Source organism: Aspergillus pseudoviridinutans, assembly GCF_018340605.1.
Source record: "Aspergillus pseudoviridinutans IFM 55266 DNA, scaffold_6, whole genome shotgun sequence".
Taxonomy (NCBI): Eukaryota; Fungi; Ascomycota; class Eurotiomycetes; order Eurotiales; family Aspergillaceae; genus Aspergillus; species Aspergillus pseudoviridinutans.
The window spans coordinates 1,792,197-1,816,420 of record NW_025091286.1 but is presented as its reverse complement, the minus strand read 5'-3'; the positions used below and the strand labels follow the sequence as shown (position 1 = coordinate 1,816,420).

At 50.4% G+C, this 24,224-nt stretch overlaps 8 protein-coding genes across 8 annotated transcripts; 4 read left to right on the top strand and 4 right to left on the bottom strand.

Moving 5' to 3' along the window:
- Nucleotides 1–21: 21 nt before the first annotated feature.
- On the bottom strand, nt 22–2,112 carry Asppvi_009058 (sodium:solute symporter family protein; the record flags this gene model as incomplete). The annotated part of the gene is made up of 2 exons (XM_043304919.1): nt 22–1,157; nt 1,206–2,112. The coding sequence occupies 2 exons, from the start codon at nt 2,110–2,112 to the stop codon at nt 22–24; spliced, it is 2,043 nt and encodes a 680-aa protein (XP_043160854.1).
- A 768-nt stretch (nt 2,113–2,880) lies between these two features.
- On the bottom strand, nt 2,881–4,713 carry Asppvi_009057 (putative MFS transporter; the record flags this gene model as incomplete). Its single annotated transcript, XM_043304918.1, has 7 exons — nt 2,881–2,925; nt 2,970–3,105; nt 3,152–3,582; nt 3,651–3,966; nt 4,031–4,232; nt 4,363–4,468; nt 4,513–4,713. 7 exons carry the CDS (start codon nt 4,711–4,713, stop codon nt 2,881–2,883), a joined length of 1,437 nt encoding a protein of 478 aa, XP_043160853.1.
- An 884-nt stretch (nt 4,714–5,597) lies between these two features.
- On the top strand, nt 5,598–5,909 carry Asppvi_009056 (uncharacterized protein; the record flags this gene model as incomplete). The annotated part of the gene is made up of 1 exon (XM_043304917.1): nt 5,598–5,909. One exon carries the CDS (start codon nt 5,598–5,600, stop codon nt 5,907–5,909), a length of 312 nt encoding a protein of 103 aa, XP_043160852.1.
- A 245-nt stretch (nt 5,910–6,154) lies between these two features.
- Nucleotides 6,155–7,687, top strand: Asppvi_009055 (HET domain-containing protein; the record flags this gene model as incomplete). Its single annotated transcript, XM_043304916.1, has 1 exon — nt 6,155–7,687. One exon carries the CDS (start codon nt 6,155–6,157, stop codon nt 7,685–7,687), a length of 1,533 nt encoding a protein of 510 aa, XP_043160851.1.
- A 7,056-nt stretch (nt 7,688–14,743) lies between these two features.
- Nucleotides 14,744–15,061, bottom strand: Asppvi_009054 (general stress protein; the record flags this gene model as incomplete). The annotated part of the gene is made up of 2 exons (XM_043304915.1): nt 14,744–14,872; nt 14,936–15,061. The coding sequence occupies 2 exons, from the start codon at nt 15,059–15,061 to the stop codon at nt 14,744–14,746; spliced, it is 255 nt and encodes an 84-aa protein (XP_043160850.1).
- Nucleotides 15,062–16,321: 1,260 nt separating this feature from the next.
- On the bottom strand, nt 16,322–18,502 carry Asppvi_009053 (tryptophan synthetase; the record flags this gene model as incomplete). The annotated part of the gene is made up of 3 exons (XM_043304914.1): nt 16,322–17,954; nt 18,011–18,317; nt 18,367–18,502. 3 exons carry the CDS (start codon nt 18,500–18,502, stop codon nt 16,322–16,324), a joined length of 2,076 nt encoding a protein of 691 aa, XP_043160849.1.
- Nucleotides 18,503–19,927: 1,425 nt separating this feature from the next.
- On the top strand, nt 19,928–22,601 carry Asppvi_009052 (uncharacterized protein; the record flags this gene model as incomplete). The annotated part of the gene is made up of 2 exons (XM_043304913.1): nt 19,928–20,688; nt 20,765–22,601. The coding sequence occupies 2 exons, from the start codon at nt 19,928–19,930 to the stop codon at nt 22,599–22,601; spliced, it is 2,598 nt and encodes an 865-aa protein (XP_043160848.1).
- A 1,085-nt stretch (nt 22,602–23,686) lies between these two features.
- On the top strand, nt 23,687–24,209 carry Asppvi_009051 (uncharacterized protein; the record flags this gene model as incomplete). Its single annotated transcript, XM_043304912.1, has 3 exons — nt 23,687–23,711; nt 23,777–23,938; nt 23,983–24,209. The coding sequence occupies 3 exons, from the start codon at nt 23,687–23,689 to the stop codon at nt 24,207–24,209; spliced, it is 414 nt and encodes a 137-aa protein (XP_043160847.1).
- Nucleotides 24,210–24,224: the final 15 nt, after the last annotated feature.

The following is a 24,224-nucleotide window of genomic DNA, read 5'->3' as shown; positions in this document are numbered from 1 at the left end:
ATTTAAACTAACTAGATATAATTAGACGGCGTTGGTCTGCAAACTCTTCTTCCTTACTCCCATCACCGCCTTCATGTCCATCCATAGTCCTCTAGAAATGTCTTTCAGCGCGCCGGCACTCTCAACGACCGGGTATACGACGCAGATGATGACACTAGCCCATATCCAGATGAGGGACACGACCACCCAGCCGGTGAAGAACTGCTTGCTGTACACGTAGCTAGTTCCAAAGAGAGTGAACGGCACGAGGATCACGGCGATGAGGATAAAGACGATACTCGCTCCCTGCGCCAGCCGTTCTGCCTTTTGAACCAGAATTGGATCCAGAGGCTCGATCTGCTTGTCTTGAAGGAACTCGACGATCTCATTCTTTGCTGGCACCGGCGTCTCTTTCTCACTACTGTCGACAGCTTTGGATGGCTGCACCGTGTCCTCCTGAGACATCGGAGCCACACCCTCAATTCCCGGTGCAACCTGAGCATCCACGCACGGATACTTCTTCGGAAAAAGATAGCTCAGAGCCACAGCAGACACGATACCAACCCCAAAGGAAGCAAGATTCCCCGCAACGGCATTGGTTCCATCCCCCGTCGTCTCGATGTTAATCGCCCCAGACCGTTTCATTGCGGTAACGAACCACACCATTATACCACAAACAAAACCGAGCCACGGTGCGACGATCGCAGCAACTGTTGACATCCGTCCCCAGAGCAGAATAAGCCCAACAGGCACTGCGGCTCCACCGACAATGACACCCAGCACGGTAAGCACCCAGGTGAGACTCAGTCCTACTGCGTTGAGGATGCTGCAGAAGGCGGAGAGAACAAGCGCATACAGCGCGATGGCCCAGTGACTAACCCGGACCAGGGTGGCCGAGTCAGTGTGCGGGCGGAAATACGTTTTGTAGACGTCGAAGGTTAGAAGGGACGATACGGCGATGAGTTCAGCGGAGGTGGAGCTCGTGACGGCCATGAAGAGGAGGACGAGCATGAGGACTGCACCTCCCTTGCCGAGGAGGGTTATAGCCGTAGCCGGGGCGGAGAGTCCGGCTGCCACCTGTTCAGATGACAGTGGATGGGGATAAGTAGGGAAGGCTGGATTGTTGGTCAGGGCTGCGCACCCAAGACCCATGGCTGTTGCAAAGCCAAAGGGGATGCCTGCATATATTAGCCACAAACGTCTCGCCACGAGGATGAAAAACCTACCATACCACGCGATCCCACCCAGGAGATACGCCTTGACAGAAGTCTCCGGCCGCGAGGCAATCGCCCGCTGCCAATACGCCTGATCCAACCACACCGTCGTGAACCCAGACACAAAAATATCAATCGCAAAGATCAATCCACCAACCGACCGGAACGCCAGGTATGAACCATCGGTATTCCGCTCGATCGGCATCTCCCTCGACGCCTCCTGCAGCAACTCATACAACCTCCCGGGACTGCCAATCAAATCACTGCTCGCCGCAACCAGGAACCCAAACACCAGAATCGCCACAAACAGGATAACCGTGTGCGTATAATCCGCAATGAAGGTCGACCGCAGGCCCCCGGCAATCACATAGGCCGCGACAACTGCCGGAATCAGAAACGTCGCCGCGTACACGTTCATTCCCGTCAGCGCGGACACGACCTGCGCCCCGCCAAGGACCAGACACGCCCCGACGAGCATATTCGTCGCGAGCCCGTTGTACAGGTACGTCAGGTGAGCGATGGTCCCGTGCCGGGCGCGCACGATCTCCGGCATGGTGTGTGCGCCGGGCGCGTGGGCCTTGATCTTGATGGCGATGAGCCCGAAGAGGAGGATCTGAAGGGTGCCCATTGCAGCGTACCACATTGGGCCGCAGACGCCGTAGCTGTAGGCGAAGGTGGAGCTTGTGAGGAGCGTGGCCGACCAGGTCCAGGAGGAGACAATGCCGGCGGAGATCAACCCAGGCTTGACTGATCGGGAAGCCGTGTTGAACTCTTCGGCTTGCTGGGTGGAGAAGGTTGTGTAGCGGTTCTGGAGCCAGGTGAGACCCAGCATGAAGAGGGCGAAGATGCCCCCGATGCCGATGACGATGCCATAGCCGGCACTTGGGGGGAGGACCTGTAGGTCGTTGGATTGGGCCATCTTGTCTGTCTGGAAAAAAGTGCATCTCTGCTGTTGACCGTTGTTATATAGTCTATAGACTATAGAGTGGTATCGAGAAGCGATATAGACGACCCCACGGATGCTTATCTTTGGAGTATACCAATGGGTTGATAAGGGATTGATAGCCACAGAACGGTAGTTAACTTATCTCCAAGCGTTCAGAGTTCTGATAGTAGTTGGAGTAGCTGTTATCAAGCCAGTTATTGCACCAAGCCGGGAATTGGGGTCGGCATTTGGGTTTAATGGACAGGTTTGTTATCAGTATCGTCCATCATATGGTGATCACTTCACCTACTTACTCCAACTCATGAATCTAGGAACTAACTATCGATCCATATCCGGGTTCTTCTCCAATTCAGAAGGGAATATATGATATTTCCACAGGGTCAACTCTAAATCAGAGGGTCGATAAGCTAGTTTAGAGGATCCATGGCAAAGTCAAGGAACACTGGTGTCTACTAGGTGATGAAACAGTACTTTTCTTCGTTTCTGTGAACAATCTTTCCCCTGTTCCCGCTTTCCTCTTCCATCTTGCCCCCAAAACGACCCCGATGCCGTGGTCTGGCCGATAGCGCCTTGACGTTGTATGTTGCCAGTAAATATGGAGGCTTGAAGCCACCTTCTATACGTCTATCGTCCTGAGAATACAGGACTATTGCCCAGACAGCCCTAAATACTATCTTTAATTTTGACAGAGCCGTTCATATTATACTGGTCGTATTTATCCTGCAGACTATTTGTATAGTACTACAAGACATAGCGAAATTGCTTATTGTCAATCTCGGTTTGATCCTAGAAAGTCAGCCTGCGTCATATACTCCAAGCGACAAACTTACCAGCATCCCATTCTCAATGCCCCTATCCCCATCCGACTCCTCTATACTCATCCGATCCCTTCGCTTATTCTCCAAGTACATATACACATACAATGCCGTAATCGACACAAGCTTGACCATATACCCCACCAGCATCCTGCCCAGTCAGCATCACCAAAACAGCATGGAAAGAGGCTACTCACGCAATATAAGCACTGCGATACCCCGGCGCCTCGCTGTCCTTGAACGTCTGCGGCCCAATGATATTCCCCACACAGTATCCTGTAAACAGCAGCGCCGCGGTCACCTGCTTCTTGGTATACCCGGCGACATTCGAGCTCACCATCGTCAAGCTCATACTGAATCCGAGACCCTGGAAGTAGCACAGCCACAGCGCCACAAGCCGTCCCCATTTGTTTGTATCAGGCAGGCCAACGAGTAATGCAGAGCCAATTATACAGATGGTGTTAGCGACGATCATACACGCGCTGCGCGAGTGGAATTTATCCCCGTATTTCGTCGCGATCCAGCCACCCACCAGCAGCGCGAGGAATTGCACTGCGCCGCCGGGGATCTGGAGGTATTGCGTGCCGAGGGTATCGAAGCCGAAGGAGCCGACGATGATGGAGGTGAACTGTTGCGGTCAGAATAAAACATGGCTCAGAGTTATGGCTAGCAATGTAACTTGGAAGCAAAGCATACACTCGTCAACGCAGAGTTGGGCACCTGCGCCCCAATCGCCATCACGAAGAGAAGCCACGTCTTGGGATCCCGCGCAGCCTGCCAGACCTGCTCCCACTTGAAGTGGTGATTCTTGACGCCCTGCTGGTTCCTGGCGACGCGGTCGACGGCAATGGCTCGCTCCTTGGGGGTGAGGAATCGCGCGGTGGACGGGAGATCAGGAAGCAGAAGCAGGGAGAGGATCCCTGTCGCGACGGACACCGCACCGAAGATGAGGAAGACGTACATCCACCGCGGTAGACCGGAGGTAATATGTCCCACGGCGTAGCCGATCAATCTGTTTTATTCCATTCCGTTTAGCAGATTTCACAGGAGGACGAGGCATGAGGCGACGGGCTTACCCTCCGAACATCGTAGCGATGCCGTTAGTGCAGTAGTACGCCTCCAGGCGCAGCGGCTGCTCTTGTGCTGTGTACCACATGCTCATGAGGAGGACAAAACCAGGATTCACGACGGCCTCGACAAGCCCTAGGAGGAAGCGGTTGGCGGCGATGCCGGCGAAGTTGTGGCAGGCGGGCGTGGTCATGAGCAGTGCGCCCCATACTATGAGTTTGTTAATATTGATCTAGATAATTTCTAAGGGATGGTATACTGATGGTAGTGATGGACAGGACTTTTCCCATTGGAAGTCGCTGCAGGGCATATCMGGCCGGATACTGGGCGATCAAATAACCAAAGTAGAAGATTGAGCCGAGCCAAGAGTAGTCCTGTCCATGGAGTTTCGTGCCTTGTTTGAGGCCGTACACCGAGGCGAAGTTTAGGCTGTTTTTGTCCAGATACTACGCAATTAGCAGCGATAATCAATGCAACGGGGAATACGCACCTGGAGCATGTATATCACAAAGAGGAGCGGAATCAAGCGAGTGTCGATCTTGCGGAGGACCTTTTTCGCCTCTCCTGGCGTGTATTCCAGTCCTCGAGTCTGCGTGTAGACATCGTAACTGTCGTCTTTATCGGCCGAGGGGTGAGAGGATAGAGATGAGTGTACATGTGCCTCGACTTTGTCTTGGTCGAATGAGGGCATTTTCTATGAGTTGGGCCGCATAGCGCAATACTGCAGACACTGTGCCATATATTTATAATTTCTTAGGAAGTCTTCTGAGTACATGAATCATGAGGACCCACTCCCCTTAAAAGCCTTTCCTTAAGTTAGGATAAACGTGCAGGACCCGCCGCTCTGATATTATAGCCAGCCAATACAGCAACATTAAACAAGGGCAATTTCTTCAAGAAACGTGCGCGAGTCCAGCAGGGGGGTTGATACCTGCCTTAATAGACGAACTAGACGGTCAGTACGGATGTCATCCGCGACTATAATCACGACATCGGGGCGGCGATGGCGTCTTAGTGGGATTAGTTTCCGCCATTGACAACAAATCAAGGCAATTAAACAGTGATACACAGCCGTCAGACTAGATATATGAATAAGTGTATAACCGACGTCCTCAATCGATTCTTGAATCCTCTAAGCACACATGAGAAAAGAATCCTTCAGCAACGTAATCAGAACGCCCGAAAATGCCGCACACTGAAGTGTAACGTTCCCATGCTCACATTCACAAACGCAGCCTCCTGGCCAGTAAACACAGACATCCATACACAAGAAAATAGTACGAGATCCCGCAAATTGATATGATCTTTGAGTCACTTCCCACTGCAATGAGGGGCCAAGCTGTCGCTGGCTTGAACACTCCGGAACCCTAAAATCAAAATTCTTGCAGTAATGACAAAGCAGCCAAGGCTGAAGTAGTTACATTGATTGGGCGAGTCTATCTGCAAGGAAGTACGCTCGCTTGTAGGATACGTTCGCACGCGGGGATGACGTGAGATTTGGACCCTTCGCCCATCAACTTCAATCTTGCCAATACTCAAAAACGATGGAATCATCACGTCAATATTCTGTACAAAATGCCCGCTATCTCAGACTTTCCACGACTCCCTCTGTGCGAAGCATGCTCTTGCCTCTTGACGGACTACAAGAACGAGCGCGCCCGCTTTGCCATGTGGTACGAGCAAGACGGATACGGGTATACCAGGCTTCGACGCGATCTCGAACGCGCAGCGGTATTGGGATGCGTCTTCTGCAAGAGCGTGGCGGCACATGATCGTAAGTATCAACAAGACCAGAATGATGATGGAAATGCAGAGAATCCATCCTTTGATCCGCGTCCGAGTTGGTATCCGCCATTGGACGAGGTGCTAAAGTTGCGAATCCGTTAAAACTGGGTCCAGAACATGCTGTGGATCTGGTCAACTGCAGGAGTCCGCTGGCGTGGCGGGGATTTGTCATGGGGTCTATTCACAACTCCAGGTGGGTGAGTTGCACCTGGTAGATGGACGTCACTGACACTGCGCAGAGGATCCTGCCGCTTCTGCCGTCCATAAACATACTGTGCTCAGAGATCTAGGGTCGGAGCAAAGCTTCAACGAGGCACGCGAGTGGATGCAGGAGTGTCTCCATACTCATGCGAGCTGTCCTTCTGACGAGAGGGGTGGATCTTCCACGGAGACTCATTTATGTATCTCCGCTGGGCGAGTCCAGAGTATTTGCTCGAATCTGCGAAACGGGCGGACAGCAGGGACAGTACTGCGCGCTGAGTTACTGCTGGGGTGGCGACCAGATATATAAAACCGTCCGTGATTGCTACGAGCAATACAAGAAGGAATTGCCCTATCACAGTCTCCCCCAAACCATTCAGGATGCGCTTCACGTCACCCGCAGCATGGGTCTGCAGTATATCTGGATCGATTCAATGTGCATCATCCAGGACGATGAAGAGGACAAGCAGAGGGAAATGGGAAAGATGATGGACATCTACCAGAACACACTGTTCACTATATCCGCCGCAAGTGCAGCGGCAGCCAGTGAAGGATTTCTGAGACCGGACCTCCATGACTCTCGTAACGAGGTATGGTACCACCCCCTGCGCGTGGATGAGCATACTATGGGAGCCGTACTCGTCAGCGACAGTTCGACATCCTTCGAAAGCCTCGGAGCCCGTCCGCAACCCATCAACACGCGGGGCTGGACCCTCCAGGAGACCATCCTGACATCCCGACTTCTGATTTTCGCTGGCATCCACATGGTCTGGAAGTGCCAGAGTGGGTTCCTCCCGGACGTCCCCGCGAGCGCACGGGATAGGTATGGGAAGTGTCCCTGGGACTTCTGGTTCCCGCAGTGCGACTATACCGTGCTATCGCTGCGGGAGCTGGACGGAGCGTCAACGCCGGAGGGTCCCCAAAGAGGAAGGCCTTTCGACTCCCCTGCCATATATCGAGAATGGAAGAAAATTGCGCAAAAGTACGCGAGTAAGGGGCTCACGGAAGAGCGGGACCGCCTCCCTGCTATTTCAGCAGTCGCGCAAAAGTTTGCCGCGCGTTTCAAGACCGAGTACTATGCGGGACTGTGGGGGAAATTCCTCGTCTACGATCTCATGTGGACGAATTGGCTAGGACGATCTGAGTCTAGCACACGGAGACCAGGACCGCCCTCTTGGTCGTGGGCCAAGCTGAAGGGCGAGCATTCTTATGAGTACGGGATTGTGCAAGCAGAAGTTATTTCGTGCATGACTACTCCTGTGTCCGAGAATAATCCATTCGGTGAGGTTACCGGCGGCGAGCTCGTAATCCGCGGGCCCCTGGGACCTACGTGGCTTCACACAGACAGCGGGACGCTCACCAATGATGACGGGATTGTAATGCCACGTACACGCTACACTAGCGACCGGGGGCACAGAGACCGAATCCGGGATTATTTAATGGTATGGTGCCTTGTACTTGCGTATGGCTCTGGCCCCACCTTGCATCAAGATTATCCAGTATGTGCACGGATGGATTTTTGTGCAGAGTGCAAAAGGGGGAAAGAGTGGCAGATGATGGTGCTGATTGAGAGCCCCGATAAGGATGGCTGTTACGAGCGCATCGGGATCGCCCAGGCAGAGACCTATCGCAGGCCCTACTGGTATGACTGGGAGTGGGAAACCGTGACAGTAATCTGAGATGCGCTAGTTATCGAATGCTCAAGTTCTGCACCGCATGTAGTTAGGTCTCCGGAGGTTACAGTACTATTTTCACCTCTGAGACCCCCTCGGCTCGATTCGTTGATTGAGGGCTCTTATATTCTCTGGGTATCTTGCGTTCTCAATTCGGACTGCAGCAGCTTAGGGACACCGTTCAGACACTGTGCATCATGGCCTGTGAAAGAAAAGACAAGTGACTTGCACAATGAATGGCTTTTAAATATCTCACATAATATGGGATTACTGTGCGGAGTTTCAGCGCTACTCTGACACGGTGGGATTTGGCAATAAGATACTCCTAAGGCAGCGTTAGATCACCGAGGATGGCAGGGTAGCACTGACAGAGGGTCATGGTTGATTTTGTTTGGAGAGGAGAATTCACGAATCGATCGACAGAATCCCAAGAGGAACCTATACTCCACAAGCCATCGCTTCATTTACAGGTATTGAGATATTCCTGCAAAGGAGGGGATTATCATTGGAAGCCTGGCGTACGTCACCAAGAGGACCAAGCCCTGGCGGATAAGAGAAGTGATCCTCTCGCTGTCAGCATACTTGTGTCTGCCTGACGTGGAGGAACAAAGCGTAGATGGGGCGTTGCGTAACGAGAATTTGATAGTTGAAACGAATTTTGTAATGGGTTAAAAGAAGCTATATCAAAGGCAGGAGTAGCCTGCACATGTTTTGCTCTTTCAGCCCTGCAACCAGAGGAACGAATCGCACCTGGCTGCGCTGCAAAAGGGTCGTCGCAGTCATAGCAGGGCCCTAGGTCCAGAGAAAGGGGCAAATGAGAGGCAGTGGTCGCTGGTGGCTGAATAGTAAGTGTTTGCAACATGTTGATGGAAGGGTTGAAAGAAGCCGTATTGAAGGCAGGAATTTCCTGCACAGGTTTTACTATTCCACATCTCTATATCATCCGCGTTATCAAAATGAAGAAGCCATTTCGCCGCGCCTTCTTGGCTGGGATAGTCCTTGACTTGTCCTTTGACATCTGCCAGCCTTGTGTTAGTCATTTCTGGCCTTAATGCGATGGTCATATAGGCCTGCTCTATACTCTTATAGCTATATACAGAAGATAGAGTGGTAAGAGGACTAAATATAAGATTTGACCTGGATTCAAAGCCAAACTAATTATGGCATAACGCAGGAGGAGCATAAGTGAGTAGTGTTACAGTTAGTGATATTTGACAGAGCATAATAGTAAGATAAGTGCAGTAGGACAGGAAACAGAACAATCACAAAAGAGAAATCATGCATATAAAGCCGTAGAAACCTAATGCAAGGGAAAGCTTGACCTACAGAGAAAAGTGGAGAAAAACTATCCTACACAATCAAACGCAAGTACTTTCTTTTGGAGACGCGCGCAGGCGTGTTTACTGCTATCCCTTGCTCTCACCACACTCGTTTCAGGGTATACCTTAATATCTGTTTCCATATGATACCTGTGTAAAAGATACAACAGCCAAGGACTAGAAGCCTGGATGACCGGAACCTTCCAGATCGGACGTAGAAGGTCGATGCAAACGCAGTAACCAAAGCGACCGCCGAATTTGGCAATGTATCAACACCTCTGTATCTCGCAGTTGCCTCCTGCGTAGAGCCTGGCGCTTTCCCGGGGTTCCATCTATTGCCCAGTTGATAGGCAATGCTAGGCAGGAAGGCTTGTGTAACCTCCACCAGTGTGTATCCCCATGCTAAGCTTCCGGATCATTGGACACCAGTGCTAACCCCTCAGTTCTTGTGTTTAGGCTTCCCCTTGCCCAAAGATATGCACCCATCAACCCCACACGGTCGACCCATGGGAGATGAGCAGACCCCACATAGCTTATCTGGGTTCCACTGAAGTCGATGAACCTTGGGCGCGAATATAGCGAACTTAGTTCTGTCCTCGAAACGATTGCGGCCGCTTGGCTGACAGGTCAAGACAGCGTGCTATCCACCCGCTCTATTCTGAATGAGCCATGCGAAGCGTAAGTCGATCCTACATGGCGCTTGAAGGGGTGAACAGTCATTGAGTCAGGATCATTAGGGTTAATTTACCTGATTCCAGGTTAACCAGCTTCTCCCGTGGCATAAGCCGATAAGTATTGCTTTATTTTATGCGATTTGTCGTTTTATTGCAAAAGCTTATAACAATCTGATGTTAAGTGGCAGTGCATAAGCGGGATCTCAGCTGAGAGGAGGGGTAAGCGGGATCAATCCATATGGAGAACAGTACGTTAGCTGTGCATTACTAGCGTCTTTGGTACCTTTCGCGTAGATATTTTCCCGAAGTTTCCCCCATTCTGATTTCTCTACTTTGAATAATCACTGACAGATCCAGTACTGCGACGCTCATTCTGCCACAAAAATCGACGTCCTTACATTATATGCCTATTGAGAGATGCTCGGGAGGATCAAGAGCAAGCTTTCCGGCCACAGACGCCGACAGGCTGCTCCAGTAGTTCCCGTGAGTGACAGAAATGGAATTGCCTCTTTTTTCTTCGACGACCCTAACGTCGTTCTGTTTGAAGACCGAGCCCAAACCGGATAATGGGGGAGCGTCATCCTCCCCAGGCTCCGGAAAACCAGTTGTCTCGGTAGAGTCTGTCGAGAAGTCACCCCATACGCAGTCGGGTCCTCCTGCAAGGGACCTATGGCAGGATGCTCTCAAACAGCTGTCTGAGGCCAGGCAGGAGAAGCTGAAGTGTATGGGTTTTGGTCAGCTAAATTCCGGATCTGTTGAAGCTAGTATCTATGATCTAGTGGGCGAGGTCAACAAGAAGCAGGAACAGTGCGAACAGAAGTTCTGGCGTGTATCCGTCGGGGATCATGACTTTGTGCTTCGAAACTATACAACAAAGATCGTCGGTTGGCTGGAGAAGGCTGGTGATATTGCCGTACAATTCGCGCCACCCCAGGCTAGTGTCCCTTGGACAGTCCTTAAATCCGTCATGCAGGTGAGTGTACTGAATTTGCTCTAAATCCATCCCAAGTGTAATGCTCACAGTGAATTTTAGATTCCCGTGATCGATGGTGAACAAATGGCGGCGTTGCTTGCAGTCACCGAGAAGGTTGTTCGCATTGTCAGTCGCGGCCAGGTGTATGAGCAGGTCTACCTGATAGACACCTCCGGTACACCCGAGGATAAGCTGTCAAAGAGTCTCCAGGACGCTMTGGTGAAGATCTACAGTACCTCATTGGAGCTTTTGGCGGATTCGGCAGACCTTTTCTCTACAAACACAGCTAGGCGCACACTTAAAGCAATTTTGAATCCGGGCCACGTTTCTGGTGGACTGTCAGCCCTTGCCGAACAAGAAGATGAGCTTCTCCGCGATGTCCAGGCATGCGAGAGTAGACGCAGTGCGCAGGCCGACGATCGGATGATTGGAATGCTAGATCGGTTAAACGCGCCATTGACCCGTGTGGACGAGAACGTTCAAAGCCTTCTTGGACAGATAAGCCAATCTCGTCGTACCATGTTGTTAGAATGGATTTCGCCGATAAAGTTTGGCGAGCATCACTATAACGTGAAAGAGAAAAGAACGCCCGGCACGGGTGAGTGGCTGTTGCAAAATGAGAGGTTCCGTGATTGGGAGAAAACCTGTTCATCCGGTATTTTCTGGCTTCAAGGTTCTCGTAAGTTGCCAACTATGTCTGCTTCTCCCTTGCTGTTGTTCTAACCTAGGCTAGCTGGTACYGGCAAGACATACCTCACATCGAGGGTCATCGATCTTGTTCAGGACATGCTCAACGACCTCCCAAAGGATGAGGGCTTTGCATTCTTCTACTGTGACAAGACCGAASCAARTCGTGGGCAGGCAAAGGCTATTTTCCAAAGCTATGTGCGCCAGCTTTCTACCCCCGCAAGCAATCCCGAATCTATTCAGACTCRACTTAAGGAGATGTGCCAGAAAGCTCGAGATGCCGGGTCAACTCTCAGATTTGACGCATGCAAGAAGCAGATCTTAGAGTCCTTGAATCTCTACTCGAAGACTACGCTAGTTCTTGATGCCTTAGATGAATGCGACCCGGAATCGCGCGAAGAATTGATTGATGCGCTGAAATCTCTCCTACTTGAGTCTAAGAATACCGTCAAGGTATTTATCTCAAGCCGGCCTGATCCAGACATCCAAAGCMAATTGGAAGGGTGTACCAGCGTAWGTATCGAAGCAAGCGACAATCAAACCGATATCCAAAATTTCCTTGAAAAAGAACTGGAAAAGCTTGCAAAAACGACCGCGTGTATTAGACGCTTGAAAACCAATATTGTGGATAAACTGCTTGAGCGTTGTCAGGGGATGTTCCAGTGGGCAGCKCTGCAGATCCACCAGATTCGCACATGTAAAACTGAAAATAGTATCTGGAAACGCCTTGACACTCTTCCAGATGGCCTCCAGGAAGCATACGACGAGGTCTGGAGCGAGATCGAAAAATTGGAGGAGCCGGACCAGTCCCTCACGAAACGCGCCCTTTTATGGGCAATGTCTGCATGCAAGCCAATGACCAGCGATGAGCTCCTATGCGCTATTCGTGTGAAGCCGACGGAAGACCTGCTCTTGTCGTTGGACGAAGAAATTGACGAGCAAGGCTTGCTGTCACTTTGTAAGAATCTCCTTGTTATTGACTCTCAGTTGAATGTGTGGCGGTTTGCACATCTATCGGTCCGTGAATACCTCGAGACCAAAGTGAAATGGACCATTGAACGGGCACATTTTCACGCTGCCAGGGTTTCGCTGCTGTTCCTCAACCACACCTTCGAGAAAATTAACCCTGGCCTTGTATGGGATGACCTTGTATTGGACCCATCAGATCGGTCCACCACGGAACCCGACGACTTCTTCAATCTCCGTCACCCATTTCAGATCTACACAAGGCATCATTGGGCTCTTCATGTCCAACGGGTACGCGATCCTGAGCAGATCTTGCTAGCGCCACTTTTGAAGACTTTCCTCGGGTCCCCTGAAGATAGTAGTTTACAATATCGGAGATGGTATTGTCAGATTAGTTTAGACGGTATACAGGGGCCATCAACATCTGCGTTTCAAGGGAACTGGTCAGTGGACGAGATTGCCCCAGGAGACTTCGCCATCTTCGCAATGTGTTACTTCTCGTTCGATACCATTCTGTGGGACTGGTGGGAAGGCACAGAGATCACACTCTCACTTGTGAACGAGCGATGCCACAACCTCCTTGCAATTGCCGCTGCGGCTGGTTCCAAACCAATATGCAAGAACCTAGTGGAAAGGGGTTTAGAAGTGGATTTGCAACTTCCAGGTTCCGAATATGGCAGCGCCCTCGCAGCAGCAGCTAGAATGGGACAACTTGAAATTGTCAAGTTCCTTGTTACGGAAGCAGGGGCTAATGTCAACATGCCACTACGGGCACGGCCAGTGCTAGGGGGGCAATTCGGTAGCGCCCTCGCAACAGCAGCATTTTGGGGACAGATTGAGGTTATTAAATATCTGGTCCAAGAAGCAGGGGCTGATGTTAATATGCCTTTTACGCCTAGGTCTCCAGGATTTCACGCGTTCAGCAGTGCCCTCGAAGCAGCAGTATATGCGGGTCGAATGGATGTGGTCAAGTTCCTAGTACGGGAAGCAGGGGCTGATCTCAATGTGCAACTTCCAAGTGGAAAGTATGGCAGTGCCCTCGCAGTAGCAGCGACGGCAGACATTGAAATTGTCAAATTCCTAGTGCAGGAAGCAGGGGCTGATGTCGACGCGCTGCTTCAAAGCGGAGAGTATGGTAGTGCTCTCGCAGCAGCAGCGGGAAACATTGAGATTGTCAAATTCCTAGTTCAGGAAGCAGGGGCTGATGTAAACATGCTACTTCAATGTGGAGAATGTGGCAGTGCCCTCGCAGCTGCAGCCCGGTGGGGAGACGTTGAGCAAGTCAAGTTCCTAGTGCAGGAAGGAGGGGCTGATGTCAATGTGMTACTTCCAAGTGGAGAGTATGGTAGTGCTCTCGCAGCAGCATCAATGCGAGACATTGAGACTCTCAAGTTCCTCGTGCAGGAAGCAGGGGCTGATGCCAACCAGCAACTTACAAGTGGATACTATGGCAGTGCCCTCGCAGCTGCAGCCCAGAACGGAGACATTGAGATTGTCAAGTTCCTAGTGCAAGAAGCAGGGGCTGATGTCAACATGCCACTTAAAAGTGGAATATATGGCAGTGTCCTCGCAGCAGCATCAACGGAAGCGGTTGATGTTGTCAAGTACCTGGTAGAGGAAGCCGGGATGGACGTGAACATGCCACTGCAGATTGGATATTTCGGCAGCGCCCTCGCAGCAGCAGCAGTGGCAGGGAATCTCAAAGCCGTGAGATATCTCATCGGGGCCAAAGCAGATGTTAATCAATGCCTTCCAAATGGAAAATATGGAAGTGCGCTCGCTGCCGCCTCTGCCCTCGGTCGAAAAGATTGTGCTGAGCTTTTGATAGAGGCTGGAGCGGAGGTGAATCTTAGGTTAGAAGGCGTGCCCTTTAACAACGCTTTGCAGGCCGCACAGGCGACTGTCTCAAAGGAAGATCTGATGTGGTTGGACATATATGAAACGCTCGACGAAGAATCTCTGAGACAGCATAAAGATGAGGTGGCGGAGTTACTCCAATATCATGGAGCAACCGTTTGATACTCCATAGCTGTTTGTTGATCATTTTTTTACGGGCGTCTTAGCTGTTGCATACTTATACCTTCCTATTTTCCTGAGAACCCCTGCGTATGCCTGAGAAGATACTACGTACCTCGTAGTGAATCATGATTTGCTTCCAGGAACTGCCGTGTATTGACTGAGCGGGTGACTCTTGTTCCTGGTTATAAATTATTACCATTCAGCGCCTTGGAACATCTCTTTTTATATCGGAATAACCATGTGGAGTAGCATATCGCGTGACTATGGTTTGAAAGAGCGCGTGGAAGGCAATAATGCTCGCGAATATACAATTGTTGAACAGAATCCAGTGAAAGTTCATTGTTTCATTTAAATTATAGTACATGTGGCATTGCCAGAATCCATCATTTATCATCACTCAAGGTCGTCACTCGTATCGACTGATTTATTCCTCAGGGTAATCGGCAGCACCACCGGTGGCGCGGCCACCTTTGCGACCAGCCTCACGGGCACGCTCCTCACCGGGCTGGAAGCTACCGCTGGAGGCTTGGCCGCCCTTGGAAGCGATGTCTCTCTGGAAGAAAGTTAGTTGATATTGTAGAAGCATAAAAGTATAAAGAGTGTTCTGAAGACGTACCTGCTTCTGGGGATCCATGCTGGCGAAACCACCCTGGTGGCTGGCCTGGCCTCCCTTGCGAGCAATGTTCTCGACCTCCTCGTGGGGGCGGTTGGCGAAGTTTCCGGGGTTCTGGTTGGAGGACATTTTGATGGTAGATTGAAGTGGTGGATTGATTTGAGAGACTGCTCAATAGGTGCTTGATTGTTCTAGTGTTTTGATTTTTCTGTCTGATCTGATGATTTCGAACGGATCAGGGCGAGGGAAACGCAGGTATTTATGCTTGAGGGAGGAGCTGCTGACTACATGATGATGTATCTGCCAGTCTCTCGCTGATTCAGTTGGTATTTCCAGTTGGGAAACGTTGATTGACCTGTTGTCTCCACTCTGATGCCATTTGAGTGACTGCAGTCGACATCATCAGTGGAGCCCCTTGTGTTGGGATGTCAGTAGCAGCCATTGAGGAGGTACTCTTGAGGCAATGGCAGTGAATTGCTGGGATGCTTGACTCTCAGAACGGAAGTAGTTGTGCGTTTACCTTAGAGGCTGCTGACTGATGGAAGATCCGCGGGCCTGGGCCCAGAACTCATGAAACAAGAAAGCTAGTGGACTCTGGGGTACGTATTAGGGCCGATTTCTTGTTGCTTGACCAGAGATTGCATGTTTCAGACATATAAACCTCACTATGACAACATCCGATCATATCACCATGTATTATCCATTGTGCTTGCTTGAGGTTGCTTTCTGACGCCACAGAAATGGGTCTCCGAGGAGACCAGTCGACACATCACATTGATCAACTAGGATACGAGGCATTGACCAGTCATTCCTAGGTGGTTGCATATCATCATAAGTCTTTCAATCATTATTACCTCACTCGGGCTGTCTGATGGGTCGAGCTTGGGGATGCCGCTAGTCCCGAAATGGTAACATTGCATACAGTGCAATGTCAGCCCCACCGAAGCTCGCTTTTGTTGTACTGTGTATGATGACATGACATTATTCGGTATCTTGCTGGAGGATGTTTCCAGAACCAGCATTGTGTGAATTCTTCCTGTTCTTAGCAATTATCGACGGCATACTGCTTCTGGTTGCTGTCCACTAATGCTCGGCATATGACAACGCTGTGTCGATCACGTGATTTCCCAATATGGACTAGTGGCTGGGTAAGCTCCTCGGCTTTCGTTTTCGATTGCCTGAGGCCACTATTGCACACTTGTTCTATGAAGATTCATTCTGTCGCCCTCTCCTTTAACTGTGAGTTTAGCCAGAGTGCCAGGCACTCTGATAGGCATGGTTGTTACTAGTCTGCTTTTATGGAGGCTGACTCTCATTGCTGCTGCATACTTTTCCGATCTATCAAGGATTCCCACTATTTCGAAAGCATATATAGCAGACTTCTAACCACTAAAACCGCAAATCCCATCCAATCTGAGGCCCTATTTTGGGCAACTCATCGATCACGCTCTGCACGTCTTTATCTCCACGGCCACTCAAGCATAACACGAGATCTTTGCCGGGTCCCAGCTGCTTCGCTGTCTCGACTGCGCCCCAGACCGCGTGAGAGGTCTCCAACGCGGGAATGATACCTTCCAGCTGGCTCAGAAGTCGGAAGCCCTGCAGGGCTTCGGCATCAGTAGCTGAAAGGAATGTCGCCCGGTTGCACTCCTTCCAGTGGGCCAATTCCGGTCCCACACCGGGATAATCCAGTCCCGCTGAGACCGAGTGAGTATTGGAGATCTGTCCATCCTGGTTCTGCAGCACATAGGTCCGAACGCCATGCAAAACTCCGACAGAGCCTCGACTCAAGGTAGCTGAATGCCGTTCCGTGTCCAAGCCATCGCCTGCGGCTTCCACCCCAACCAGTTGGACGGAGGCGTCCTCAGAGAATGGATAGAACATGCCGACAGCGTTGGAGCCGCCCCCGACACAGGCAACCACTGCATCCGGGCTCTTGCCCAGGGTTCGCAGCTGGGCCTTGGTCTCCTCACCAATCACACTTTGGAACGTGCGAACCATGGTCGGAAAGGGATGGGGCCCGATCGCAGACCCGATAATATAATGCGTCGTATCCAGGCGCGCAATCCACGCACGGAAGGCTTCATTCACCGCATCCCGTAGCGTACGCGATCCCGATTCGACTGGGACAACCGTAGCCCCCAACAAGCGAATCCGGAACACATTTAAGGCCTGGCGACGGACGTCCTCTGCACCCATGTAAATAGTGCATTTCATACCGAATTTGGCACAGACTGTCGCGGTCGCAACCCCGTGCTGGCCTGCACCCGTCTCGGCGATGATCTCCGTCTTTCCCAGCCGACGGGCAACTAGAATCTGGCCCAGGGCGTTGTTGATCTTGTGGGATCCTGTGTGGTTGAGGTCCTCCCGCTTCAGCCAGATATTCGCGCCGCCTGCGTGCTCGGACAGGCGCGGAGCCAGGTGAAGGCTGGAGGGACGTCCCATGTATGGATAGTACGATCGGTATTCCTCCCAGAAGGTGGGATCATTCCGAGCGGCCTCGAACCCGGCTTCGAGTTCGGCCAGACAGGTGGTCAGGGCCTCTGGGGCGTATTGACCACCGAAGACACCGAACCGCCCTGATAGGTCAGTCGCCGGAGCTGCCTCTCCCTCGACAACAGGCTCGACGACCGCATTGGTTTCCATCGCGGCAGAGGGCCCACCGGTAACCTTTCTTTGTGTGATCTGCGAGCAATAGTCCTCAACTGCCCGGGCGGCCTGTCCGGCGGGGGCGCTATCAAGGATCGTAATCACCTGACTGCCGATTACAGCGCCGTCAGCGATGGAGGTCACGCTCAGGAAATGCTCGCGCGTGCTGATTCCAAACCCGACGGCCACTAGGATATTGCCAGAGAGCTCTTTGACGCGCTGGATGAGAGCGGGAAGGTCTGAATTGAGGGTCCCGGTGGCGCCGGTGACGCCCATACGGGAGACGAGATAAATGAAGGAATCGGCCATCTTGCAGAGGACCTTCATGCGGTCTTCGGTAGTGGAGGGGGCTATCAAAGGGACGTACGAGAGACTGTCCATGAATCAATTAGTTCACTCGTCCATTGTTAGGGTTGTGTGTGGCCCTACCCGGTCTTCGTGCAACCATTGCGGAATCGAACCGCTTCCTCCGGAGGCAGATCAACAATAATGAAGCCGTTGACCCCGGCCTCAACGCAATCAGCCAAAAGCTTTGACTCTCCATACTGCAGTATAGGATTATAGTAACCCATAAACAGCACCGGAGCCTTTAACCCTTTTCTCCGCGCGTCCGTCCGAACCATCTCCAACATCGAGGTCATTGTGACCCCATTTTCGAGGGCCTTCAAATTCGACTTTTGGATGGTCGGACCGTCTGCAATGGGATCCGTAAAGGGGAGGCCCAATTCAATAATATCTACACAATTCTATCAGGATCAATTCACACTGTAGACCAAAGGACTCACCTGTTCCTCCGGCCTGCATGCCCAGCATGATGTCCGGGGTTTCCTCCGCCGTAGGGAATCCGGCCGTCACGTATGTGACCATCGCTGGACGGCCTTCCTCATGGCATTGGGCAAATATTTGTTTAAGATGCTCCATGATGGGTCAAGATTGTGGGGGATGGAAACATAGAAACCACGAGAGGGCGTGGTTTATTCTAAAATTGATTGTCCATTGACGGGATGAGTCACGGCGAGTGGATAGCACAAGCGGACGGAACGGGCCACCTATCTATCTACTTTCCTGCATACCTAGCGAGAACTAGGACTAGATGCGTGACTAGCGGGTTTTATGATTGCCCTAGAGGAATAGAATTTCCCTAATCAGCATGAGTATGACAGATTGTTATTAGTTTGGACAGGAAATCACCCCAGCGATGGAGACTTTCGCATCGCGAAATAAATCCATAGTGATCTTTCAACCTCTCATTGCGGCGACCATTCCAGATATATTTCTCACGACGTGAACCGACCAGGCTTCGAGAAATTTGTAGTGAGCTGAGAGAATGTGGGACATGGACGAAGTTACGTTAGTAGTCTATATAAATTGCACCACGACGGAGATTTTATCTTTTAATAACATTGCATTATCATACAACGCAAGCAAAACAATATATTCTGCAACTTGACAATTATTTAATCACTATCTTGAAATGTCTTGTCCAATTTTCCGACCATTTGTGGCGGGATTTGTTGTCGACTGAGTTGCATGTGTGGCCGCGTTGTGGCATGGATTGATATCTTTGTGTCGGATGCTCCCATTAGTCGGCGGCGAGGGCTGCTTCGGTTGGAATGGCTTCGGAAGCTGTTCTGTAGACCTGATGGTATGTAGATCAGGCGAGGGTCTTGAACATCAACCCCAGCGAGACGCCTAGAAACCGGTTAACAAATATAGTGAAATACAATACGTGCATAGGCGGCGGTCATAATAAGCGTCAGCAGATTGCTACAACACCGATGCAGCAGATGGAACTCAATGAAGAGTGAATAGACTGGGGATATCAGGAGGTGAATCAAACGTTGTGAGGGTGAAGAGCTACGCAATGTATTTATAGCGAGGCTACATGACTTCGTTACGATTAGAGCCTACCAGTATAGAGCGGACAGCAATGCGGCCAAATGCGATAAGCATGCAGACCCAGGCTGAGAGGGAAGTCTTCGTTGAACTGTCGACGTATCGCTTATACTTATGAGCCAATCGTCAACTGATCAATAGACCTGGCCCTGGCGCCATGACAGGCCAAAAAGCAATCCGAATGAGGGGTACTGCGCCTTGTGATATTAAGCGATTCGCCAGCACATCACAAACCAGAGAAGGCTGCGACGACGAACGAGGCTGAGTCCAAGGCCTTAAAAGACAGACCAGCTCCTCCTTAGTGAATCAGGGGATCTCGACTTGCTTGAAAGAAGTCAAGGGATTTCACAAAAAGCAGATTCCGTTGGCCTTTCACACTCCCACAAGCTTTCCGGTCCCTCGAGCTTTGACGGGAGCACTTGAGAAATCTCCTAAGGCCCTCCACACAGGATGGATAACACAGAAACACCAGACATCAATAGTTTCATTCAGTCGGTTCCCGAGGTCCAAAAACTTAGGTCCGACAACCATGACTATAAACTGCAGCAGGACGATGTCTTCCAAGGCATACGGCGGGAACTTGAAAAGCGCCTAGACCGCCCGGATGATGAGAAAGAAGAATGGCTTTTGCAGTTGGCAGAGTTGGACTTGACAGACGAGCATGCGGACGATAATGAGATCAATACCCTCGCTTCCCTTCTCACGAACTATGTCGTCGATTACCCTTGGATTTATGACCACAGTACTGTGATCCAGCTTGGGAATGGCTCGGAACCAGTCAGTAGTACGATTGAGAAAATCAAACATTCGGACTATACTTTAGGGTTGGCAGGCATGTTCCCTCATATCCGAGAGTCTGCAAGCAATGAGAATGATCAATCGACACCCACGCCGTCCAACAATGCAGAAAGGAAAGGAGAATTTATATCTCAATTTCGTGACCATGTCACCATCTCAGACAACGACACAAGGAAATGCGCCACAATCAATTTTCTTTTAAGATCAGAGGAATACAGTGAGCGAGTACTAAAGAATCTCCTGTCGCATATCGAAAAGGATGGTCATATCAAGATTCCATACCTGCGCCTAAATCCGGCATGGAATGGAAGCTTAGAGGACGACAAGTATATTGTGATGGCTGCAATCAAGTTGGACACTATCAGGGATCTCATCACCACCTGTTACAGATTGACTGAGAGCACATTATTACGGTAAGCTCTTCAGAGCTGAAATTTTAATCAACTTCGCCCCAGGGAGTCAGGATTGTTAATGAATATTCGTTACTAGCTCTATCCCATTTGTGCTTGGAGCTCTCGGCGGGTTGCTTCTAGGTGCAAGAATTTGGTCTGAGCTGAACAGTCGAGACAGCCTGTCACAGGTAATGGAAGCTCTCAGACGGGTATTCGACGATATTGGAGTGAAAATTCCGATCGAAAATGAGCAGGAGGAGTTGTCTATCGACAAAATCCGGAGCATGATTGCTTTGGCAACCCAGTTCCTCTGTCTGGTGCTTCAGTCATACGTAAGAGGGTCTATGACACCATTTCATTTTGATTTTCTAGTCTGCAGGGTCTCGGACTTTGTTCTGCAAGGCGACCATGCTTTGCCTGACCTACCAAGCATTTACGCAAGTTCACAGAAGCTTTCGTGTTTGGGAGATATGCTTCGACAAGAGGTGCTGGTTTTTGGACTACGTGAACCATTTCAAGAACGGATTGATATCGTTGCAACACCAAGCCAATTAGTTGACATGTGGGGTCCGGGAGAACTGATAGTCAAGAAAGCTAACCCATCTAACGAGTCCGGTGATTCGTCCATAGTGGGCATCAAAATATGGGGAGGCGTTATTTTGTCAACAGGAAAAAGTATCCAAGGGATACAGATGTGGCACTGGCTGCCGCAGCGTCACATAGATATCGATAGGCTAAACTTGAGCACATATACAGAGACTGGTCTGAATACACCAATCCGTATCGGGGCGACAAGCCTCGTCGAAGTGAACCCAATTGGGCCGGCTCGTTTGAACAAGGGATGTCCTCGCACTGGTGACTGTACAACACAATTCGAGACGACATTCTCGTCGAGTTTGAAAGTCATTGGGACGAAAGATTCGAGGATAGCAACCCAGTCCATACAGGCGGGGTTGCAGGCCGGTCAGTTTGTGAATATAATTGCAAATAGCACACTCATCCGGAAGCCGGGAAGAACCGCCAAAGAGCAGATCCTCAATGCAACTGGTTTGTTCGAAGTTCGACTGGCTGATTTTGATCGAATATGGGGCCTGTTTCTCAGCCCCTGCACTGGTATTATGTGTCGTGCGAGACTTCGTGAGTTGGTGGCATTCTTTTGCCTGCGATGCTCACCCAAGCAAATACCTCCATCACCAATTGCAGCGCGTGAAGAGTCAATGCATGAATTTGCAAAAGCAATGTGTGGTGAGGCAAGCCTGAACGACTGGTTCGAGTCACTTATCCCGGATGACAAAAGCGACGACTTCAGCTTTAGAGAAGGACTGCAACATCGCATCATATCCCTCTTCAACGGCGTCTTGGACATGATCAAAGAAACTGGAATTTTGGAAAACGGAGACTTAGCTGTTGCCTGGCTGTCTTCCGGCAACGCCCTAAATACATTGACATTGTCTGCCCGCCAGCATCCATGGATCAAGGTCCTCAGTGACTCGTCATTGACAGCGACTTTTGCTTGCATCTCTCCCCATTGTTTCCAAACCATGGATTGCTCATGTCAAAACGACGAATGGCGACTACCAAGTGAGTTTCGACTGTCGACAAAAATAGACATGTTCGGACAGTACCTTCAGCCAGAGTCTCCCAGAAGATATGCGCTGCGGATACAGAAATCGTACCCGATCAACTCGTCCACATTGAATATTCTCGCAAAGATCAACGGCGTCATAGTGCGTGCTGACACAGATCCGTGCTACTATATCACGATCAAAAAAAGCGTTCTACCTCTTGACTTGATCCGATACACGCGATACCTCCCTTTTCTTCGCGAAAACAACTCCCCGAATGCTGTCAATGTTGTCATCAGTAGTGGTTCGAAATATGTACACCATCTTGAAGAATTGCGACAGCAAGGAAAACTGAAGATCCAACAATGATTGGAATTATCCTGTTCAAATGTGCCCACAATGTAATAATTCAACTCCGCTCTCGTGCTTCCTCCACTGCACGGTATAGCTCATTACCAATTCCAGCACTACTATCAAGCCAGTTGAGCTTTAAGTAGCTCAAAACATTGGAGATGTTCGTCAGTTATATGAGCGGCTCTACGTCTAAGCCCCGGTAATCTTGAATGCCATGTTCGAGGAAATTGGTTTGAAGCCCGTCTTTTACCCATCTCATAAAAAAGAACAACCTCGTCTGTCATGACTCTTGAAGGGTACAGTGACTTGCTGCAGGAGAAAGGTCGAACAAGTAGGCTTATTGGGCAGAAGCTCTGGTCTGCGGACAACAACGTCCGAGACAAGCACTTCTTGATGACGTTCATAGAGAGCGCAAAACACTATTTTTCCTTCCCATTGCAAGCTGCGCACTATCCTAGATGCTAGGGACACTGCCAAATTTGGTACCAGCCATTCTATTTCAGTTTTAAGGTAGTCTATATAAGCTTCATACGCAATCCTATCCACGTCCCTTTGGCAGTTCAATCTGTGATCCACTGATTATCCTTCGTTTCAGCCTAAGGTAGCTTGCAATTTCACCCTGTTAAACAACGCCAAAGTCGCGGCCTCGACCGTTCTTACGAACGCCTGCTCCTTCTACCAGGGTGGCTCGGTGGAGGCCTGATCCGAGATATGTCTTTCGATCGAGCCAATAACCGTGGGTTATGAAGATCGTGTACAGCTGAGCTGCAAGCCTGGCTTGGCTGCTACTGATTGGCGAAATAGTTATCATCAGTCACATCTCATCATCCCATAGTGGGGCCATTGATGTGGCTGGCGGAACGATCTGCAAGATGTTGCGAGTAAGCATTGCACTGTTATCCACTATCGATTAGTTCCTGCTCTTCGGAAGTAACCCTTGACAGTGGAAATGGACATGGTGGGGTGAAGGGTAGATGATCTCGAGCTATAAATTGTACATGCTTCTCTGCTCAGAGCCCAAATTCCCTGATCATTCACACCCATAAGCTCTTTCAAACATTGCTTCAGTTGTCATCGCGGGACTGCTCCAACCAGCAAAAATGGGTGAGACATTCAACATTGATGGTATGCAAGGATTTCTTTTGTTTCATTTTTCTACATGCATGGAATCTAACCATTGCGGACTACAGCTGCTTACGTCGACCTGACTTCCCCGGACGACGGCGATAATGAGTGGAGTGCCGAACAGACTGAGGCAGCGGCCGAGCTCTCTGTCCCTGATGATGCCGTGGAATTCAACTGGTCCTTTGGCCCGATTTCCGCAAGTCAACGTCCAACAGCACTTCCAAAGAGTCCGCTGCTAACAGCTTTTGTCTCTAGTTCAACGGATTTGTAGATACCAGCAGCTATGACATGACCTGTACTCCCGCAATCGGGGGCATATATGTCGGGATCGTTAATGGAAACTTAAAAGACGGCGTCGGTCTCAGGATCAACCTATACAACTTTAAGGGTGCGCTCCGGTGGTACCTCAAAAATGGAAACGAATTGTGGATCCATCACGACGTTAAGGTCATCTTTGACGGGTACTTCGAGGGTGATAGAAAGATTATCACATTCTGATAGCCTACATGGACG